General features: G+C 48.7%; 7 protein-coding genes across 7 annotated transcripts; 4 read left to right on the top strand and 3 right to left on the bottom strand.

The window, feature by feature from the left end:
• Window positions 1-329: 329 nt before the first annotated feature.
• ALT_8347 (guanylate kinase) lies at window positions 330-1,275 on the top strand (the record flags this gene model as incomplete). Its single annotated transcript, XM_089600406.1, has 5 exons — window positions 330-345; window positions 410-523; window positions 615-817; window positions 929-1,051; window positions 1,126-1,275. 5 exons carry the CDS (start codon window positions 330-332, stop codon window positions 1,273-1,275), a joined length of 606 nt encoding a protein of 201 aa, XP_089455299.1.
• A 530-nt stretch (window positions 1,276-1,805) lies between these two features.
• aspD (septin aspD) lies at window positions 1,806-3,154 on the bottom strand (the record flags this gene model as incomplete). Its single annotated transcript, XM_033560682.1, has 6 exons — window positions 1,806-2,144; window positions 2,209-2,422; window positions 2,481-2,618; window positions 2,670-2,751; window positions 2,814-2,942; window positions 3,016-3,154. The coding sequence occupies 6 exons, from the start codon at window positions 3,152-3,154 to the stop codon at window positions 1,806-1,808; spliced, it is 1,041 nt and encodes a 346-aa protein (XP_033416573.1).
• Window positions 3,155-4,718: 1,564 nt separating this feature from the next.
• On the top strand, window positions 4,719-5,537 carry ALT_8345 (SKI complex subunit WD repeat protein SKI8; the record flags this gene model as incomplete). Its single annotated transcript, XM_089600405.1, has 3 exons — window positions 4,719-4,992; window positions 5,083-5,252; window positions 5,460-5,537. 3 exons carry the CDS (start codon window positions 4,719-4,721, stop codon window positions 5,535-5,537), a joined length of 522 nt encoding a protein of 173 aa, XP_089455298.1.
• Window positions 5,538-6,048: 511 nt separating this feature from the next.
• ALT_8344 (kinetochore Spc25 family protein) lies at window positions 6,049-6,886 on the bottom strand (the record flags this gene model as incomplete). The annotated part of the gene is made up of 2 exons (XM_033560685.1): window positions 6,049-6,593; window positions 6,655-6,886. 2 exons carry the CDS (start codon window positions 6,884-6,886, stop codon window positions 6,049-6,051), a joined length of 777 nt encoding a protein of 258 aa, XP_033416576.1.
• Window positions 6,887-7,908: 1,022 nt separating this feature from the next.
• On the top strand, window positions 7,909-11,509 carry ALT_8343 (uncharacterized protein; the record flags this gene model as incomplete). The annotated part of the gene is made up of 5 exons (XM_033560686.2): window positions 7,909-8,734; window positions 8,788-9,481; window positions 9,539-10,476; window positions 11,144-11,251; window positions 11,358-11,509. The coding sequence occupies 5 exons, from the start codon at window positions 7,909-7,911 to the stop codon at window positions 11,507-11,509; spliced, it is 2,718 nt and encodes a 905-aa protein (XP_033416577.2).
• Window positions 11,510-12,400: 891 nt separating this feature from the next.
• Window positions 12,401-14,877, bottom strand: ALT_8342 (DUF2293 domain-containing protein; the record flags this gene model as incomplete). Its single annotated transcript, XM_089600404.1, has 3 exons — window positions 12,401-12,803; window positions 12,901-14,534; window positions 14,599-14,877. 3 exons carry the CDS (start codon window positions 14,875-14,877, stop codon window positions 12,401-12,403), a joined length of 2,316 nt encoding a protein of 771 aa, XP_089455297.1.
• Window positions 14,878-16,023: 1,146 nt separating this feature from the next.
• On the top strand, window positions 16,024-19,586 carry ALT_8341 (uncharacterized protein; the record flags this gene model as incomplete). The annotated part of the gene is made up of 5 exons (XM_089600403.1): window positions 16,024-16,301; window positions 16,982-17,113; window positions 17,176-18,463; window positions 18,784-18,893; window positions 18,950-19,586. The coding sequence occupies 5 exons, from the start codon at window positions 16,024-16,026 to the stop codon at window positions 19,584-19,586; spliced, it is 2,445 nt and encodes an 814-aa protein (XP_089455296.1).
• Window positions 19,587-19,891: the final 305 nt, after the last annotated feature.

Below are 19,891 nucleotides of genomic sequence, written 5' to 3'. Positions count from 1 at the left end.
TCTATGATAAGCTGGTTCTTGTCGAGTTCCACATTCACTCATGCTTGCCAACTACCTTTATCTTCTCTTCTTTTCCATTCTAGACTTGCTTCGTAGTACTCTGTAATGATGCCGAAATCGTCCGCATGTTTGCGACGTTTGCACCAAACAAGCTTGCCCACCGCTTTCTTTCTGCCACCATAGTGGGGGACGTTGTTAATTGAGCGGACAAGCCGTTGTTGGCTTTTTCTGCACATGTTTGGCCTATGCTTCGCCTATTCAGTTCTCGTACAGCTGGGAAGTTGAATGATACACGCCCCTCTTTGATTTCTTGGTACTCCATATTGACAATGGCTACCGGGGCTGGTACGATCTCTGGTTCCAACACCTGATCGTCGTGTTCCTCATCGCTGTTAACTGACCAACCCAGCAGCGCAAAGGTTTCGTCCAGTGGTGGTATCGGGTCCCTCCGGGGCTGGAAAGTCGACCTTGCTCAAGAGACTCTTCGCTGAATACCCCGATACTTTCGATTTATCTGTGTCTCGTAAGTCTAACGCCTTGCCAACCCTCACTGACTCTGCCTACGAACCGTTTCTTTTGGTGGAATTGCGCTGAACCGTGTCTGTTATATTCAGACACCACTCGAGCTCCCCGTCCCGGGGAAGAAAATGGACGCGAGTATTACTTCACAACTAAAGAAGATTTCCTGGATCTCGTGAGCAAGAATGCCTTTATCGAGCATGCGCAGTTTGGCGGCAATTACTACGGCACTACTGTGCAGGCAGTGAAGGATGTTGCGCAGAAGGGCAAGATCTGCGTTCTCGACATTGAGATGGAGGTAATAATAGTCCTGCAACGTGAATTGATATGACCAGAGAAGGAGAGGGAATCCATCATCGAATGGATTACAGTTCAACCGAGACAACAGCTGACGACTGAATTGCAATAGGGCGTGAAGCAAGTCAAGCGCACTGATCTTGATGCTCGATTCTTATTTTTAGCGCCCCCGTCCATTGGAGAACTGGAGAAAAGACTGCGTGGGAGAGCAACCGAGACTGAGGAGAGCTTGACGGTATGGGTGTCCTCCACATACCTTCACTCCCCCAACTCGCCAGACTGTCCGCTGGAAATCTAACTTTGCTGCAGAAACGACTTGCCCAAGCTAAAAACGAACTCGAGTATGCTGCGCAGCCTGGCTCTCATGATAAAACCGTCGTGAACGATGACGTGGAAAAGGCATATAAGGAGCTGCGGGATTGGATTGTCGACGGTGGTAACTTTGGAGCGCGTCAATGATCTATGGGGAATGTCCTAGCGTGTTTTATTTCATCCAGCGCTGCTGTATACCTCAGCGTCCGTAGATACTGTCGATTGCGATACTGGAACAGTGCATCATCTGCCTTGGAACCTTCGGCCCACAGAAACCCATTGATAAAGGGGGTCCTTTCGCCGTCGACGAACATAAGAGAGATTAATTACATGAACATCAAGACTATACTAACAATTCGAATGTTAGTCTCTTTTCCGTCTAGAGACGACAAATCTAGGAAAGGTGGTAGACCCAGTCACTCTCTTGAACGGAGAGGAGAAGATAAAGCAAAACTAAAAAAGAGAACAAGGCCTGATGAACAATATGAGGGCTGAAAAGGATATCTGTAAAAGGCTGCTAGAGTAAAGTGGAAGTTGGCGAATGAGAAGGCAATGGAGGAAGAGAAGGGGTCCTTTATCGCTGTTGGGGCGTGGACCGGAAATGACTGCAGTATGTTTATGGTCCATGGCCAGCCGAAGCTATTAGACTGATCCTGAGACACACTCTCTACGAGCACCTAATAGCCGTTCATAGTCATCCGTTGCGAGTTGCGACTGAGTTCCCGGTCGGCAGAAGGGCTAATAGGCCGGCTGCCAGCAGAATGTGCCCCCGCAGCGCTGCTCTCCTTCAAGGCCAGAAGCTGTTTCGCACGGAAAGTCTCGTAGTGAATCTGGCTTGTTGTTTCAATCAGGTCTTGGAGGTGAGTGCGGGTGAGAAAGTTTCTCAAATAAACAAATTCGCAGTGGGTTTCGTCTTCCACATTGATGACACCCCAGCGGTTTTGTCGGCCGCGAACTTGTTGACCATTAACGACAATAGTTTTCTCACTGCCAACGACGGCGAATGGAATAATGTCCTAAGGGAGGGTTAGAGCCAGGCGGGCAGGGAATACAAGCGGCACGGGTAGTAGAAGGTCTGACCTTGATTTGGGCATTAACAGCACGCTCTTCGTCATCAAGTTCATCATTATCATAGGGGTACATCTTCAGATTGTGGAAAGCGAATTCTTCCTTGATGCGCTCCTTGAACGCCTGGCGTTCCTCGAGAGTGAGCGAGTCTGCCTTTGCGATTACTGGAACGACATTGACAACATCTGAGAGCTTCTTCAAGACGACAATGTCGATGGGTTTGAGACTACATTTGCAGAGTCAGCGAGATTGAGCCATCGATAACTTTTATGCTCCAGACTCACGCATGGCCAGACGGCTGAATGAAGAACAAGCAGCAATGGATACGGGTATCCTGGATATAGCGGTCACGCTGAGCAGTAAGCTCCTTTCGAAGGTATGCTGAGTGCTGATCCTTGATGTATTTCACGATGGGGTCCCAACTATGGCACAATCAGCTTGGCCATCGAAGAGCAGGTAGGTTATATCTATACCATCTATCATTGTTGACTTGATCGCCGTATCCCGGAGTGTCGACAATGTTCAACCTGAGGCGTACACCATTCTCCTCGATGACTAGCAAACAACCGTTAGCAAGGCGTTCCTGTCGAAGATCTTATTCTCCAGCACCAACGCACTGTGGGAGACAGTCTGGATCTCTGTGGTCGATCGAACGGGTTCGTTGGGCGTCAGACGACCCTTAGAATCGATCAAATGAGAAGCAAAGATGGTGTTGATCAGAGTAGACTTTCCGAGACCTGTCTGGCCTATTGGTAGAGTAAAGGACTCAGTCAATGCGAGTTCGTTCAAGGAACAACTGGACAGTTGCCGCCCACGTACCAACACACATCACATTGAACTGAAAGCCACGCTTCAAGAGCTTCCGCTCAATCTGAGATGTAATACTGTCAAAGCCAACATGACTGCGAGGAAAAACAGTGGCTGGGTTGGTCGAATTCGAATTGGCTGTGGTGGCCATCTTGAGAACTGTGCTCTCGTTGGTTATGGCTTCCAAATCAAGGAATTGAGCAATGGACAGCTGAAGATTTGGATGAGGACAGGCCAAGATAGAACGAACAAAAGCCGACCAAGAAAACTCCGTATGAAATCAACCGATATTCTAAATGGACCCCAAGAATGCCAGTCTGGAGTTTCTAGTTGGAGTAGAAGACTACCTTATGGAACCCCCTTAATTGTTGTCACAACTCAGGGGGACTCTATACCACATGAGGACTAGTGCATCTCCAGATCCAAACACAGCAAACCACTGGTCTGCTTGGGAAAAGCTTCAGAATTCCGACAAGTCCAGAATTCTTGCGATCTTGGACAGGAAAAGCAACGTAAAGGCCGTGTTAATTCCGCCATTCTGTCTTTCGGTCCGACGGGCACTACCAATACCAAGAAAATGACTTTACGAATGTTTCAATCTGCCATCTCGTCATACATGTTCCCTCGCGTGCTTCAGTCCTCGGAATCTCTATCCTCCGCTGCAGGACGGTGGTCGCGGTCTCTACAGAGTTCTCCAATCCTCCCCCATCGACTGCCGAGACCTGCAGCCCTATCATTGAGCCTTCCCGGCATCATTTCCGGCATCTGGGATTCCGTCCTGCGTGCTGTACCCAAAAAGAAGACATCCCACATGAAAAAGCGTCATAGGCAGATGGCTGGCAAGGCTTTAAAAGACCTGAAAAACCTCAACACTTGTTCTGGATGCGGTCGAATGAAGCGTGCTCATGTTTTATGCCCACACTGCGTTGAAGGTATGTTCTTGCCCATTGGATACGTTGGTCTATCGAGACTCTGATGAGTTGTTTCCTGGTTAGACATTAAGAAGCAGTGGAAACACACCCAGACGGCATGAGTGGAATACAACGGTGATCTGAGAGGACAGTGAGCCGTGCAAATTGAATCATGAAAATCAAGGGTGATAGATTTGAGCTATCGAGAGACCTGTACTTTTATACAGCTGGGATATAGGGTATGCTGCATGGCATTCGGCGTCTGGTTTGATTGGAGAGCCATTTGTGCAAATTTTGTTTCCAATTTTTCTCTTGCTTTGCTAGTGTATAGTTATCATTGAAACCTTCAAAACCGATAACTGCCTCGCACTCAACTTTCAGCCTCTTGGATCCCCACATGGTAAAAAAGGGTGCTTACTGCACTGGAGTGTACGGGGATGGTGGGACTCGTGGCCGCTCGCGCCCATGATCTCACCAGCAAATACCTACTTCTACCTAGGTTATTTTCCCACGACCACCCAACACTTACGGAGTATCAGCCACCATACCCAATTTATCGAGCTTCACCAATTCAAACATTCTTTTCAATCAAAGAGTAGACACAAGACTATCCAAGTGTCCCCCATGATTCAGATAGATTAAACATGGTAAGACCCTAAAAGAGAATTGTCATGGCTGTCCCAGCACATCTGAACATACATAGTCGAAACAATACCTGTCGTGGGGTTCCGCAGACAATGGTCAGTATGGAGAAGATTGACACTTTCACTTCTTTCCTCGTCTGAATTTTATTAACTGTAGTTTATGCGGGATACAGCCCATCCTCTTGATATCTTCTCACTGGCTGTAACTGATACACAAATCCTCTCGGCTTCTGGCGCAACTGCGCTCAAGATTCATTCTACAACAGATCCTGATTTCCCGTTGGTGCAATCCATTGATGGTGCCCACAAAGTCGGCTGTCACCATATAGTGACAAATGGGAAAGGCTCCAGAGCAGTCAGTGTAGGCTTTGGTGGAGAGATCAATGTCTGGGCCTGCCACGAGGGAACTTGGTCCAAGGACGACGCTACTTCAGGTATCACAATCTAAGTTCTTGTCGATCTACCGGACTCGTTTCATTACTTCAAGTCTTAACAACTTTGATATGTTACTGATGGATCAATAGGAAACATGGCAGGTGCAGCTGGTACCTGGGCTGTAGCTTTGTCAGATGACGGACAGTACCTCGCTGGTGTCACCCAGGATGGACACATCACAGTATGGGATCTCAATGCTAGCGGCGAGTTGATTCGAGACTACGAAACCAAGGGTAGTTTTGGCACTTGCTTGGACATGGTAAGTTCAACCTGCCCCTTTTTCAGCGGAGATGCTCATGCGAGCTCTGCAGTCTGTAGATGGCCGCCTTATTGCCAGTGGGCATGAGAACGGTAGTGTCTACATTTTCAGTACAGAAACTGGGCGAATGCCATTCAGCTTGTCAGGTATTTCTTTTTCCATCTCAAAACTGAAAGATCAAGAGTGAAATTGTCTGATAACCTGCAGGTCTGGTCAAGCCAGTACGGACTGTGGCATTCTCTCCTGGAGGGAAGCTTCTTGCTGCCGCTGGAGATTCAAGGGTAATTGTGCTTTATGACACTTCATCTGGAGAGCAGGTTGCAAATTTCTCGGGTCACTCAGCCTGGATTCTTTCACTCTCTTGGAGCCATACAGGGGAGTACCTGTTGAGCAGGTCGGTTGATATCACTAATCTAAACCCTTTAGAATTTACAGCTAACTAATGCAAAGCTCATTTGACGGAAAAGTCAAAGTCTGGTCAATTGATACAAGGTCGTGCGTCGCAACTCATTCAGAAACGGAGAAGGCGGTTTGGAGCGCCAAATGGCTGCCAAAGACTGGAAGGTCTGAAGGATTTGCTACTGCTGGAGCAAGCCGAAGCATAGCTTTCTATCGCGAAGCAACTGGTGGCTGATTACTGTTTGGGCAGACCCCATATTGTGCTTTCGGAGAAAGACCAGACGAGAGGATTTCTTCTTTCCCGCGCTGCGGTTGAGCAAGCGAACTGCATCGTCCAATAATAGTCAAGTAGAATAGAAGTCATATCACGCTTCCTTAGCCAATAGCGGGTAAAACCCTACTTGAGCGATTCGACAAGTAGCCTGCGCATCCTTTTCAGAAAAGCCCCAAAATCACGGTCCTCGTTCAAGAGGTCGACTTCCCGCTCCAAAGCTTCTCTATCCACTTTCGGCCGCGTATGGAAGACTTCGTAATCGCGACTGGCGGTTCCTAGTTCGAACCACGCCTCCGTGTCCCAATCTTTCTCCAAAAGGTGACTGTAAACGAATTTCAACCGATCTTCTCGTCCGGCACCTTCGATTCGCAAACATAGATAATCCTGCCAGAATTCTAATTCTGGAACGTTCAATCGCGACTGTGCGTCTAGATGTTGGGCATGAGCCTTCTGGGCTTCTAATTTCTGGTTGATAGCACTCTGGGTTTCTTCAATTTGTTGCTTCAGACGGTCACGCTTCGCAAGACGAGAGTCGCGTTCTAATGCGACGGAAGAGATAGCAGCGTACATTTCGGCTGCCTCAGCCGCTTCTTTCTGGAGGGTCTGTTCGTGCGTCTGGGCCTTGAGATTAATAATCTCAATATCTCTTTGTCGCATGCGCTGATCCTCTTGATTTGGTGTTAGCGACTTATGCTTTCATTGAACTTCTTATGGATGATTGGTACACACCTTGTAACTCTGCCAACCCTATCCTGAACTGGTTTCGCTCTTCTAGCACCTGTTTGCGACCTCGCTCAATGAAAGCATCGAAGCGAGCGGTGAACTGAGCCATGCGGTTACGCAAGTCCTCAAATCCGAAATTTATGCTAGGTAGCGTGTCTGCCATCGATGGTGCATCTGCTGTTGAGAGTGGCGGTCGCACACCACTCGTCGAGAGTGAAGGTTCGAACGAAGACGACATTGTGAGCAGGATTTCTGAGAGTGTAAATTCGCCGTATATATTCTCAAGTCGACGCACCAGTCCAGAGAAAAATACTTAATGTGTTTGATGAATCAAGAACCATATCCGTGTCGCGTTTATTGAGAAGTGACTCTATCAAGTCATGCGCGGGACGCTACTGCTGTTTGTTGTTGTGGCGGAACTGCCGAAGCAACAGCGCTTGGCAACATCTAGTAAAAACGGTCCAAAAATTGCTGGACTGAACAACTCTTATCCGACTCCCTCTCCATTCGAATAGCAAGCCAGCCATCACTTTCACCATCAAAGGTTGTCTATGTTGACATGGTGACGAGTCATCTTGATTCTATCTCCACACAAGATCAATGCAAAATTCAGTTCTTTGGAGCAGACACAACCTCAGCCATTGACAGTTCGACATGCTCACCCTGTTGATTATCGGACATATCAGTAAGAGTAAAGAAACGCCTAATGGATGAATATTCTACCAGTGCTCTACATTATGGGCACTTGGGAAGAGCGATTTATCAGCCGGAAGCTCGTGCTTGGACATTTTCTAGAACGCTTGCCCGGTGTAAGTGAAATCTTTTAACTAACGAGAGAGGCCATGAAAAATACCTTGGGCTTGCAATGTACTAACTCAGTAGCAAGCACCTCTCCTCGTTTATACAGGAGTTACGAAGACTACCATTGTTTCACCATTGACGGCGCCACAGTCATCACTCATAGAGAATAAAAGCTTGTTACCTAGAGTGCACCCTGAATTAGCCGCTTGTTGGCCCTTAGTCGATAATGAGACAGTCTCCCACATTATTACAACGGCAGGTGAATTATGCGACCCTTTGGTATCCTGTCTTTTCGACTTGGGGAATGCAGTGGATATCGATAATCATGAATCAGGCAATCGGGTAGTGCCGATCGCCATCACTGTTGGGGGAGAATGTTGCAATGTCATCTCATTCCGGAAGATAGAAGAAGGTACTGCTGAACTGAAGCAAGGAATGAAAGCTCGAATCCGGATCCCGATGATCGGAGACGCTGAGTGTACCGAATGGTCCGCAGGAGGTGCCCCCGTCCGCCAAATATGTTTTGCGCGGACGGTAGAAGAGAAGCCGACATGGGCCGCCGCTCGCTTTCCTCATTCAACGATTGTGTTCAGACCTCTGTATCGTAGGAAGCCAGTTTCTGTGCACATCTACCAGGATGGTGACCGTGTGGCCCCGAGCCATACACAATCCTCGCGCCTTGACGCGAACCCATTGATCGAGATTTCGCACTCCCAAACCGGAGGTTATGCGCATGCCGACGTCACTTTTAACCCCTGGTATCAGAAACAATTGGCCATTGTCGATGAACGAGGAAACTGGAGCGTCTGGGAAATGGTAGGTCGACATAGACGAGGTAAGGGCAATTGGACGGCTTTGTGCGTCAAGTCCGGCTCATTACCATGGCTTGACCTTGGCCATTCTCAGAAAATCAACGGCTCTCCTCGACACGATGGATGGGCAGTAATTGAATGGGTGGGCGATGTCAACAGCTTCATTGTGTCGGATCGACGTTGTCCCATACTTTATCGGACAGAGGGTAATGAAACTCTACCTTTTGCGATAGAGCTTGAGCTCAAGAGGAAATCAGAATGGGTTTTAGATGTCAAGAGAAGCGCTTGCAATGTGTCACAAGTGTTCATTCTCACAACGTCACGTATATTTTGGCTTGATGTTTCATCCGTTCTTACCGCAGACTCTCAAAATGATGCTTCAAGGCCGTCTCTGTTACCCATTCTGTCTTGGCGCCATTTCAGAGATTCGGAGGATACGACGTTGCGTTTGTCTTCTCTCGTCGTTTCTGAAGGTATGCCTTTACCCTTGTCTTTCACAGTGATACTCTAACAATATGCTTTGAAGAATTGTATCTCGTCTTGTACTCTCGGCTTAATCACGTGGTATTGGCGTATCGAGTTCCAATTGCATGGGATGGATACATGCATCTAACATCTATGCCGGACCCATTCGTTCTAGAGATCCCTACCGTTTCTGAAGAGAGCGCAGAGACTCAGATCTCACCAGATGCAGCTCAATTTTCAACTCTGGTCCTCCGAGAAATCGCACATGCACCCTCTGCCGGGAGCAAAGAGCAATATGATGCTGCCGCCAAAATCATAAAAGTGTTCACAATAGACTCGCGTCTTGCGGTCCGGGAGTCGATATATATTGGCCCTGCGCGTGAGAATGGGTTTAGGGCAGATGACCAGCAGTTGGGAAAGGACGCCTTACGTTTAAGGAAGCGCTATCCCGGAGTTCGGAGAAAGCAGTCTACTCGCTCGCGGGATGACTTTGTGGTCGACGACTGGGATGAGTCGGTCGTGAGTAGGGGAACGTTCACTGTCGCAGATACGGGAATTTCTCACATAACGCCACTGGCCACTCCCCAATGGACAACTGATTATAGCTCGATCTACGCCATTGCCTTCGGGAAGATAATTGCGGGGTCAAGTGAAAGCGGCGAAGAACAAGACAGAGGCTTCCAGGATTCTATCAAAGAACTGAAGGACAGAATGGCCTCCGCAGACTTGACTCATCTTCCTAATAGTAAGACCATGTAGGTTCTGTCAACGCCGGATGTATGTTTGTGATTTTAATACTGATACCTGGACAGGCTAGAAGTCCTTGCTGGAAGCCCTCTGCTAGACGACATCGACCGGAATGCTCATGATTATAATGAATTTCTTAACGAGTTTCTGGCTCCGAGAATGTCTCGCAAGCCCCTGACAAACAGTCAACTATCAGTCTTTTCCCAACAGTCGTTGGACCTATCCGGATCCTCGAATGTGAAACTGGTCGACATCTACGATCGGTTAGTTAATGATTGGCTTTCAACCCTTCAGCACGACATCCCTGGGCGCTCGCGAATTATGAAAGAAAGGGTCATTCGAAAAGTGGCAGCAGAGCTTGCTCTGACGCAGCTCATTTTACGGCGTAGGCCGCTCAACGAAGCAGGCATTGTGCGTTCGACGGAAGACACCAATCATGAAACAATTGATGACTCGTCGCCGGTGCCAGTCAATCCTCCTTCTCTGGAAATCGATAAACGACGCTTATCCGTACCGGGTTTGATTTCTAGTGATTATGCATTGGAGCCGGCAGCCAGCAAAACTACTATCGATAGTAACCTTGTGGCAGAAGAGCAAGAAGTATCCAAGAGTACACAGGGAACGGAACCTGTCTACAGTGGACTAGCTTCTATGACAACCTTCTACACCCAGCGTCCACCATCTGGAGTTGTGGCAAACTTGCTTTCTCATTGGCAAGTAGGTAGCGACCCGGCCGCGTATAGTTGGCAGAGGATGGCGCAGATGCTGGAGGAAGAGAATTTGCAGCGTGCCTCTAAAGCCACAACACCGAAACGGCGCGTGCGGAAAAAGGCGTCGCAAGGCACTCCATTGAATTCATCACAGCTGCCTACCGTGTCTTCCAATGCCCTTGCCGCTCGAGAATGGGGGAGCCAGCCAGAGGTCGGCGAGCCGTCCAGAACGCTAAGATTACAAAGTAGTCAGGCAATTGAGGAGGATCTACCCATGACCCAGGTAGAAAGAGGTACGTTTGGAGGTCGAGAAGCCAGTCGGAAAACTTCCATGAAGGCGAGGAAAAAGAAAAGAGCAGCTGGCTTTTAAAGGACAAATTGAGTCTAGAAAGTTCTGAAAGTAGAATATTTGCAGGGCCAGTTCAGGATCAAGATTGACGAGAAGTGATTCCCACGGAGATGAATCGACCCTATCTGTTTACCGACATTGCAGTCGGCGAGCGGCCACTCTACGGATTACTTTAGAGAACCAACAGCTGAATAATAGTCCGATTTCCAACGGAGTCTTTTTACAGACTCTTCCGCATAGTATGAGTGATTTCTGCGTGATTCCCTCGATGGACGCTGAGCGATCGGTGGGGATGCTTATAAATAAACTCTTCATGTCTCTGTTTGAGGGGGTAAATGTCTTCTATAAAATCTCCTCATCATTTCAAACTGGTTCCATGTGTGATCAAGATTAACTGATATTCTTCGTCTACCACTTTTGTGTAATTGCAAATCCATTTTTTGAACGTTTCATCACCAGTGGGGTGCACGTGCTGTCCAGCCCCCTCATTACCCCTCTATCTTAAAAGCGGCTACGTATCAGCTCCGTTATCAATTTTCAATACCCCTCAACTGTCGAGAGCACATTTGTTTTGACCCCCGGTTATTTGTCCATTAACTCCATCCCTCCAGGTCCTGGTTCTTCGTACGGCATGTCTGAGCATCAGTACAAATTCAATGTCTCCATGAGCTGTGGTGGCTGCTCAGGCGCTGTGGAGCGCGTCTTGAAGAAGCTAGATGGTAAGAGCGACCCAAATAACACGCGTTGTCTTCCCATAATTCCAAATAACCTCCCTCCTTCTCTTGCCCAGCGGCAAACTGACCCATGCTTTTATGTTATTTGCAGGTGTCAAGTCTTTTGATGTGAACCTGGACTCGCAGACCGCCCTTGTCACGACAGAACCCACTGTTTCCTACGAGACTGTATTGGCGACGATCAAGAAGACAGGGAAGACGGTCAATTCTGGAGAGGCTGATGGAAAGCCCATGGATGTTTGATTTCGGTGCAGCGCCGGTCTCCGGTCCAATCCTCTGGACAAATGAAGGCTGTGGTCGATGTTGGTACAGGCCATAAGTTCCTCAGCTGGGATTTTGATGCTCGGCAGGGCCGATAATGACTTGATCGTATGGCACAGCTGGGCTTCATCAGGTCCATCTTTCCCTTCTCACCAGGTTCCAAGATACCATGGCGATTGCATAGCGTGTTCGTTACTCCGGCTTGTTTATGCTTGGGGATCATAGTTGTTACATCCGATCGTTTTTCAAACGCTAGGCCCATATATTACTTGGACGGTTTCTCTATAGACTCCAATTTGCGAACATTTCACCACAACTAAGAGCATACCATCATTGGGTTGTCACAACGGTGCCGCTGGGCTAGCAATTGATGAACTCGTACACAATAATAAAGGACACAGAACCGGGTATCATTCGCATCAACGCCGCACAGTTTGAGTGCATGGAACCATGCATGATAGAATAGACAAAGAGACATCCTCGCGATAAAGAACAATACAGCAGCAGCTAGACACCCCCTCCAATGTCTAATCCACAATAAGGACTGTTCGTCCTTCTGGAACGGGATAATGAAGCCTAGGGTCGCCTGACCTCCTCAAATATGCGGAATGTCGTTGCTCTCTGGGTTGTGGTAGGTTAAAACGAGCTTCCTGACTTGATCTATAGAAACATCAGCTCACAGTGTTTGGACCGAAGAGAAAGTCAAGAGGGAAGGCTGGTGAAATGTAGACAGGCATTTCCACTGCGAAAGATTCTGGTCGAGATCATACCCTATCTGTTGCATTTGTGGTTGGCCACTTCTGCAATCCCGATCAAGTGCAAGAGAAGAACTGTATGTTTCATGTCGACTGTAGTAGCTAGGGCCCCAATCATCTACAAGGGCTTGATCATCAGCGCGTCGACTGGTTCCCGCGCCTCGATGACTTGGAGCTGTAAGTGGTGGATTGACGAGTGCACTATATGGCAGATCAATAAATTCCCTGCTTGAGTGGTGTCGAAGGTGGTCATTAGTTGGTCCGGGAAGACAATCCATACGCGCAGTTGTTTGCACATGGCCGTGCTGGCGTTGGCTAACCAATCGTATATCATCCCTATAATCAACAGGACGTACGAAGTCATCGGCATATATGCTTCTTCTGGAGGCCCCATAAGGATCGAAGGTGCGATGATGATGCCCAAAACCCTGCGAAACTGGCATATAAGTCGCTTCTCTAGCTTCTTGATGGATTGGACGATCTTCATAAACACGTCCAGCTTCTGAAGCGGTGTCAGGCACCTTTGAGACACCATTATAGCCCTCATTTGCAGGGGTAGTAGCATAGCCGGGACCCGATGAAACGTGAATCTGCCCATGAGATCTGTGAAGAGGATACAGCTCCCGGTACTGCTCCAGCTGGTGCTTCGGCTGATGCTCCCAAGCCGTTGATTTGCTTTTAAAGTTGGGATATTGCCGTTGATCAACCACGTCTTCTGGGACGGGTTGTGCATAGTTAGAGGGGCCTTGGGATCCCCCTGGATAGCGCTCTGCAAGGTAAGAGGATTTGACGGGTACCATGTATCTCCTACGAATTGGAGCCCCAGTCTGGGAAGTAGATGATCTTGGGGAGGTATTTCCCAGATAAACATACTGCTGTTTCGCATGAGTATCCACAGGAACAATGGGCGCAACATCGGAGCGACGCTCGATGTAAGTAGCAGGGTCGTGCTTGGCCACACGTCTTCTTTTCGACGCTGGAATCCTAACATCCGATTCTCCCTGAGGTAATGAGTCCTGCGGAGCCGGGCGGCGAGGTGTTACTGAACGAATGGTGAATCCTCCAGATATCCTCCTGGTAAGTTGATCTAGGTGGGCACTTGGTGGACGCCTTATCTGCTGTGGCGAAGACGGGGTCTCAATAGATGGTAGTACGTGATCCTGCGGGTTCGGCTGCATTCCAAGATATGGAGGACCAGGGATCCTTGATATGGCTCCGGATGGGACTCTGCTCCGTCCTTGAATCTCCGTGGGACCACCGACGAAGACAGGGGTATTTGGAGAATTAAGCCGCTGGTTGAAACGCGCTCTCTGTTGATCAGCTGAAACGTGTTCCACTACAGTTCGATCCGCCAAGCGACTGGTATCGCTTCTCTGATTTGGTAAATGCAGAAGTGTTTCCGGATTGGATGGCTCATGAGATATCAGTGGAGGCCTTATGTGTGTCCTCTGTACATCCTCGTGACCGGACCGCTCGGCATCTGTTCTCTGCAAACTTACACGATTCTCCATCAACGTCCGTGTCAGAGTCCTCCTTTGTCCGTGGTCAAGGATTTTTGTTTTAGGTGCAATGTGCGGGTCAACAGAGACGTGGCGGAGTGTTCTTATGGGTCGACGAGAGGTAGCTCCTGGGTCAAATGTGATACTTTCCTGTAGGGGCTGTCGTGCGGTCAACAAAGGCCCTCGATGGCCGGTGGAGTCTGCGTAAAACCTATGCTGGTAAGTCCCCTTTCTGTATCGGTTGAGGGCACGGTCCCAAGCATGATATCTGCTGAAGCCACGGCGATCGACCCGCCGCTTTTTCGGCGATTCAGGAATGAAACGGAAACCAGGCGGAGGCTCATCGTCTGAGATGTCCAAATGGGATTCCGGCACGGTTGGGTGAGCGAAGTTGACCGGCCTCGTCTGTAGTTCTTCGGGTCGTTGGTGGCTAGAGATGATTTCGATACTGTGATCTCGATTGACCGAACGAGAGACCTCTCCTTCCTCGGCATCACTGTCGTCATCATCGGATATGACAATGACCTCGCGAAAAACATCCTCAAGAACTGTCTTTCCGTTTTCATCGTCACCTCGCCATTCCACTAACTTAGCTAACGTGGGCTCTTCAACCGCGCTTCGGGCTTCGTGAAACGATGTAGTCTTCAGAAGACGATCGTAATCAGTGTAGATATGCCTTATATGTGCAACGACAGCTAGTTGTGCGCGACGTGCTAGAGGTAATTCAGCAGCCGTGCCGACTTTGCGTTGGCCCTTGACTCAAATTCAGTAAACAACAGATGACACGCTGCTTTCGCACCGGATTTGATCTTCATACCTTCTGGAACGCCGTCTTGATGATCTGGTTCAGATCATTGTCTGGTATATTTGGAAAGAGGTCTCTCAGCACGTCCCTAGCCTCGGTGTTGATTGTAATTTGTGAAGCCTCAGAGTTAGCATGTTTGCTTTCCCCAGCAGCAGCGTTGCTGTGAACAGGCATGACATTCCCAGTTGCTGTGAGTTGTAAACCCAGGTCCATACACACGGTTGCGACAACAGCGCTTGGGAAATGATACCCAATGCGGTGCACATGTTGAGAAAGATTGTGGGTGTGCATATGAGGAGTTGTCTAGTCGTTGAATATGAGAATGGGGCGAGAGCAGAGAGAAACAAAAGACTGGGGGGATGACAGGAGATACAGGGAGGTCGCTAACAAGCATACCGTGACAGCATAGACTTTCAGACCATCTTTTCGGCATAATTCCTTACAAGCACCTGTGAGCTGGGGGTTGCCTGCGGGGATGAAAGTGTAGCCGGGTGGTGCTTTAGCTTCGAATGATATCTGTCTTTGCCGTCAAGCCCATTCCTCAACGTACTAAACAGGGAAGGGAGCATACAACACTCCGAAGCTTCTTTTTCTCCTGCGTGATAGATTCAAGGATCACCTTATGCTTTCGGAGAGTCCGCTTGGTGGTCCTACTTGGAAGACGCCTGGCTAAAGCCGAGGCAGGTCTCCGAAATACTCGGACCATATTGCGACTGAGCGTCGGCTCTTTTTCAAAAACTACAGCAGACGGACAGCTTTCGATACTAAGAGCATCTTTTTAATCAAACGGTGAATGGACGATCGAATAGAAAAAGACCCCACTGGATGGATCATCGAGGGAAAGAAGGCAAAAGAACGAAACAAAGAGGGAGAGAAAAAAGTTATTATGCCGATGCCAAATTTGTTAGTCAACCATGTCTACGCAAATGCGTGAGCATGAACCGCGAATCGCAGCTCAAAGGATGAGTTAGAAGAAGTTCAAGCTTGTTCCTCTTCGGTCTCTGGATATACTCAAGCCAGAAAAGCGGAAAAAGCAGATGATTTGGGAATCAAGATCGGTTCTCAAAACAGCGAGTTTGAGACCAGTATATGTAGTTGTGGTAGTGTAGTTGGGTAGAGTGGTAAGATATAGAAAAGGTGGGAGGCGTCAACTTGCATTTGCGGCCTAACAGGCGGTAGGCGCCAAATCAAGTTAGCGTCCTCACCTGGCCCAACTCCATCATACTGCAAGTGAACTTTCTAGGAACAAATTCCATAGGCTGAGTTGATTTATCTACTTTGCTTCTAGGGGATGGTCACCCTGAGAATTGGGTACCAATGAGCTGTAAGGGGTTGCATTCAGATACAACCTCTTCGATTTCAGCAACCTTTTTCAATCCCTTAAGCACCTCGTACACTTCAAGAAGTGAGCTGTGAAGTTGAGGTTCCCAGCCTGTGATGGAACAGAGAGCAGTCATCCATGCTTATCGGCATCTCTACCGACAAGGCCTCAAGTTGATCAATTATTCCGCTCCATCTCGGCATGTTCTACTTCGGACACTGCGATCAGCCTTTCGCTCTTCACCCGCTCGTGATTTCGATCCAAAGAAGGTAGCCAATACGTTGCGCTTCCTTCAGCGCGCATCCGATGTCGCCGGATTGGAACACAAAATTGTGAAGAACCTTCTGATGGTCCGATATTGGGAGCAACCGCAGGTGAAGAAAGACGTGAAACTGTAAGTCCCCTCCAGGCAGTCGCGGGGTCACCGGAGAAGCTGACTTTGTGCTTCATATACAGCTTAAGAGGACTAGGCAATGATCGAAATGAATTTGCCATACGCAAAGATGCCAATGAGCATTTCAATCGCACACTGATGCTACTGAATGAAAGCTTGGGGACGTGTCTCAGGTGATATTACAGTCGAGGAGATTGTTCATGGGATATGGCCAGTTTCGAGTGCGTTGCTCCCGACAAAACGCTGGACTTCCCTCCGAATATGTTCAGACCGTGGTTCTTGCTGAACGTAACCGCCTGGGTTGAAATTGGTCTTGCCAACCCTGATTCGGCCTTGGACATCAAAACATGTCTATTCAACGATAATTCTACGTCTCGATGATCTGAAAGTTCTCCTAAAGGGGAATTATTTCAGGGGCGGAAGTAGAGGTTGGTATTTACGACCAGAACCAGGGCTCACTTCAATGGGCATCACTCGGGTATACTTGGTACTGATGCGAGATCTACCAACCCTATACAATTCTCATAGAGGAACTGTCACTATTATTCTGCGTGTAGATAGGTACTTGCAAACGTAGCGATACCTTGTATAACAGTAAATTTCCCCGAATGTTTCTAGTAAATACTCCGTATGCTTTGTTCATTATTGCCCGAGGTCGATTCGGACCCACTACTACTTAGGTACCTCACGCTTCGAAGTGAGGCCGCCGTCATACCTTTTATCTGGGTCTCAGGGAACGAATCAGCGGCCGACCTGGGCAACGGCGCGTCACATGTCTTTTGTACCCGTTCCGGCGACTTCTTAGAGCTCAGGTTAATAACAGTTTCAACCCCAACTTTTGAGTGGAATTTCAAACGATTGCTTCCAACGTCAGATGTTGTCTCGGGCCCTTCATGAGTGGGCTCATTCCTTCTTCACTGATCGAAACCATCGTTCGGCAAGCCCGTCGTCTCTCAAATCAGACAGATTCTCATCCGCCTTACGATGACGACCTAGCCGATTCGCTACCGATTACACAAAGCAGCAGCTCTTCAGCAACCTACGACGGCAATGACCACACCGAGGTATCAAGTAGGAATGTTGATCATGAGACTTTAGCGACAGGATTGAACGGAGATTGCTCGGATGCTGGGGGTACTCCTTCCGTACTTTCCCCACCCGCGCCGTCTGAACTGAGCAGTCGGCGCCATGATGTGTCACCAAGCCAGTCTCGTTCTGGAACGGCAATTGTAGTATCGCAGAGCCGTCATGGCCTGAGTGATACTGAACCTGTTGATGGCGTTCGAACGTACACTGCACCTGAAGTAACGAGAGCTGACTCTCCGCCTGTCTCCCCGCGAAATATGGTCTTCGAGGCAAATCCAAGTGCGCAAGAGTCACATCGTTTGTCTGCCCGTCATGACAATCTTGATGACATTGATGACCAGTTCTTGCTTCCGGAGGACGACGGAATGGGAGTTCTGAGAAAGAAGATCCACGCTATTCGGGACCTCCAATCCAGCAATGAGGAAAAAGCACGTATGATCCATGAATTGATGACTGAGAGGTATAATGCTTCTCAGGGAAAGAAGAACTTAATGTCGACCTCACCGAGGGCACTGTCGTCATCTAGCCCTCAACTATCCGAGCGATCTGTGACTCCAATTTCTCGCTCTGGCAGCCTGTCCTCCGAACATGCGCCTACCAATCCAGCTTCAACAACCCCAACCAGCCACCAAATCGAGGACACATACAAATTAACCGCCGAAGACCTGGAACCCACATTTTTTCCTAAGCCCGAATCGGACTCGCCCGTGTGCGATTTTGGGGATGCGGATGCCGAGGACGTCGAGGTGGCCTGTTTAGGTTGCCGACATTATAAAAGGAACGTCAAACTACAATGCTTTGCGTGCAAAAAATGGTACACTTGCCGCTTCTGCCACGATGAGGTAGAAGATCATCACCTCGATCGACCGAAGACGGAGAACATGCTGTGCATGCTCTGTGGACATGCTCAGCCTGCCGCAGCAGTCTGTCGGCAATGCAGTGAACATGCTGCGCAATACTATTGCAACATCTGCAAACTCTGGGATAACGATTCGAACAAAAGTATTTACCATTGCAATGATTGTGGTATCTGCCGTATCGGTCAGGGTCTCGGAAAGGATTTCTTTCACTGCAGGGTAAGAAAGCCTCGGATAGACAAATATGGCTTTATATTTCTTCTTAAGTGCTGACCTAGAAGCAGACGTGTAGTGTATGTTTGCCTATTTCGATAGAAAACACCCATCGATGCATCGAGCGCTCCACTCAATGTGACTGTCCAATCTGTGGAGATTATATGTTTACGTCTCCCGAAACTGTTGTCTTCATGCGCTGTGGGCATAGTATTCACCAAAAATGCCTTGCTGAGTACTCCAAGAGTTCTTACCGATGCCCCATATGCAGCAAAACCATTGCCAACATGGAATCGACTTTCCGGAACCTTGATCGCACAATTCAGAGTCAGCCCATGCCCGCAGAATTCAAGGATAGTAGCGCACTGATTCACTGCAATGATTGTGGTGCGAAATCAGTTGTCCGATATCACTGGTTAGGCTTGAAATGTGACATGTAAGCGCCTAACACGCTCTCTCTCTCTTGTCATCGCCAATCTAATTGATAACCAGGTGCGAATCATACAATACTGCCCAGATCCGCCTGCTACATGGCGAGGTCTCGGATTCTCTTGATCGGGTCGGCGAAGATAACAGGGATGTGTCTGCTTCTCCGATGCCATCCTCCTCGCACGGTGCGGAAGAAGAAGCTGCCATTTCATTGCCACTGGCCCAGTTGCGGGTTGATACGAGCTCTCCCTCTGGAGCAGGTTCGAGTCCACGACTTACCGCGTCGTCATCTGCAGAGCAGAATGGACGTTTCTCCTCGTATAGCCTGACTCGAGGTCGTGCTGTCTCACCAGTCATCAGTAATTATTTCGGACTGCCTCCGGACCGTGAGTCCAACAGATCGAAGTCGACTCTACCTTTTTTCGGCGACCTTGCCGGAAAAGATAGTAATGACCATGCCGGTGGTAAACTTCGTTTGTGGGGAACAAATATTAAATACAAATACGGCTTCCTCGACCGAGAAACAGAATCAGCGGACGGGACCTCGGAGGTCGAGGAGGAAGGAGATGACGGCGACGACGGTGACGACGGTGACGACTCAACAGATGGCGAATCAATGGCAAGCGGCGAAGCCGATTGTGGAGACACAGAAGAAGACGATGATGAAGACGAAGGCATTGATATTTTTGGACACCGATGATTTTGCGATATCGCGCTGGTTCCCAGGGACCTCGAATGCGTTGAGCGTTCCGGAGGCTGAAAAAGACAGCATTTGACAGTTTTCGCTACAGATCATGTATTAGATCTGTCTAGCAGCGTGGACACTATCGATATTTACAAAGGGGGCTGTGAGGGCAGAAGCTGGCAGGGCCGCCTGCCTTCATGAGAAATGATCAATATGGATTTTTCGGGCGTTCAGAGGCCCGTTAATGGAACTACCAGGTTTGCAACTGGAACTACACATATGAGTGTTACAATGGTGCAGAGCGATATGGAATGTCCAGT

This window comes from Aspergillus lentulus (assembly GCF_001445615.1).
Source record: "Aspergillus lentulus DNA, contig: Alt16, strain: IFM 54703, whole genome shotgun sequence".
In the NCBI taxonomy this organism is placed as follows: domain Eukaryota; kingdom Fungi; phylum Ascomycota; class Eurotiomycetes; order Eurotiales; family Aspergillaceae; genus Aspergillus; species Aspergillus lentulus.
This window is presented reverse-complemented; position numbering and strand designations above follow the sequence as displayed.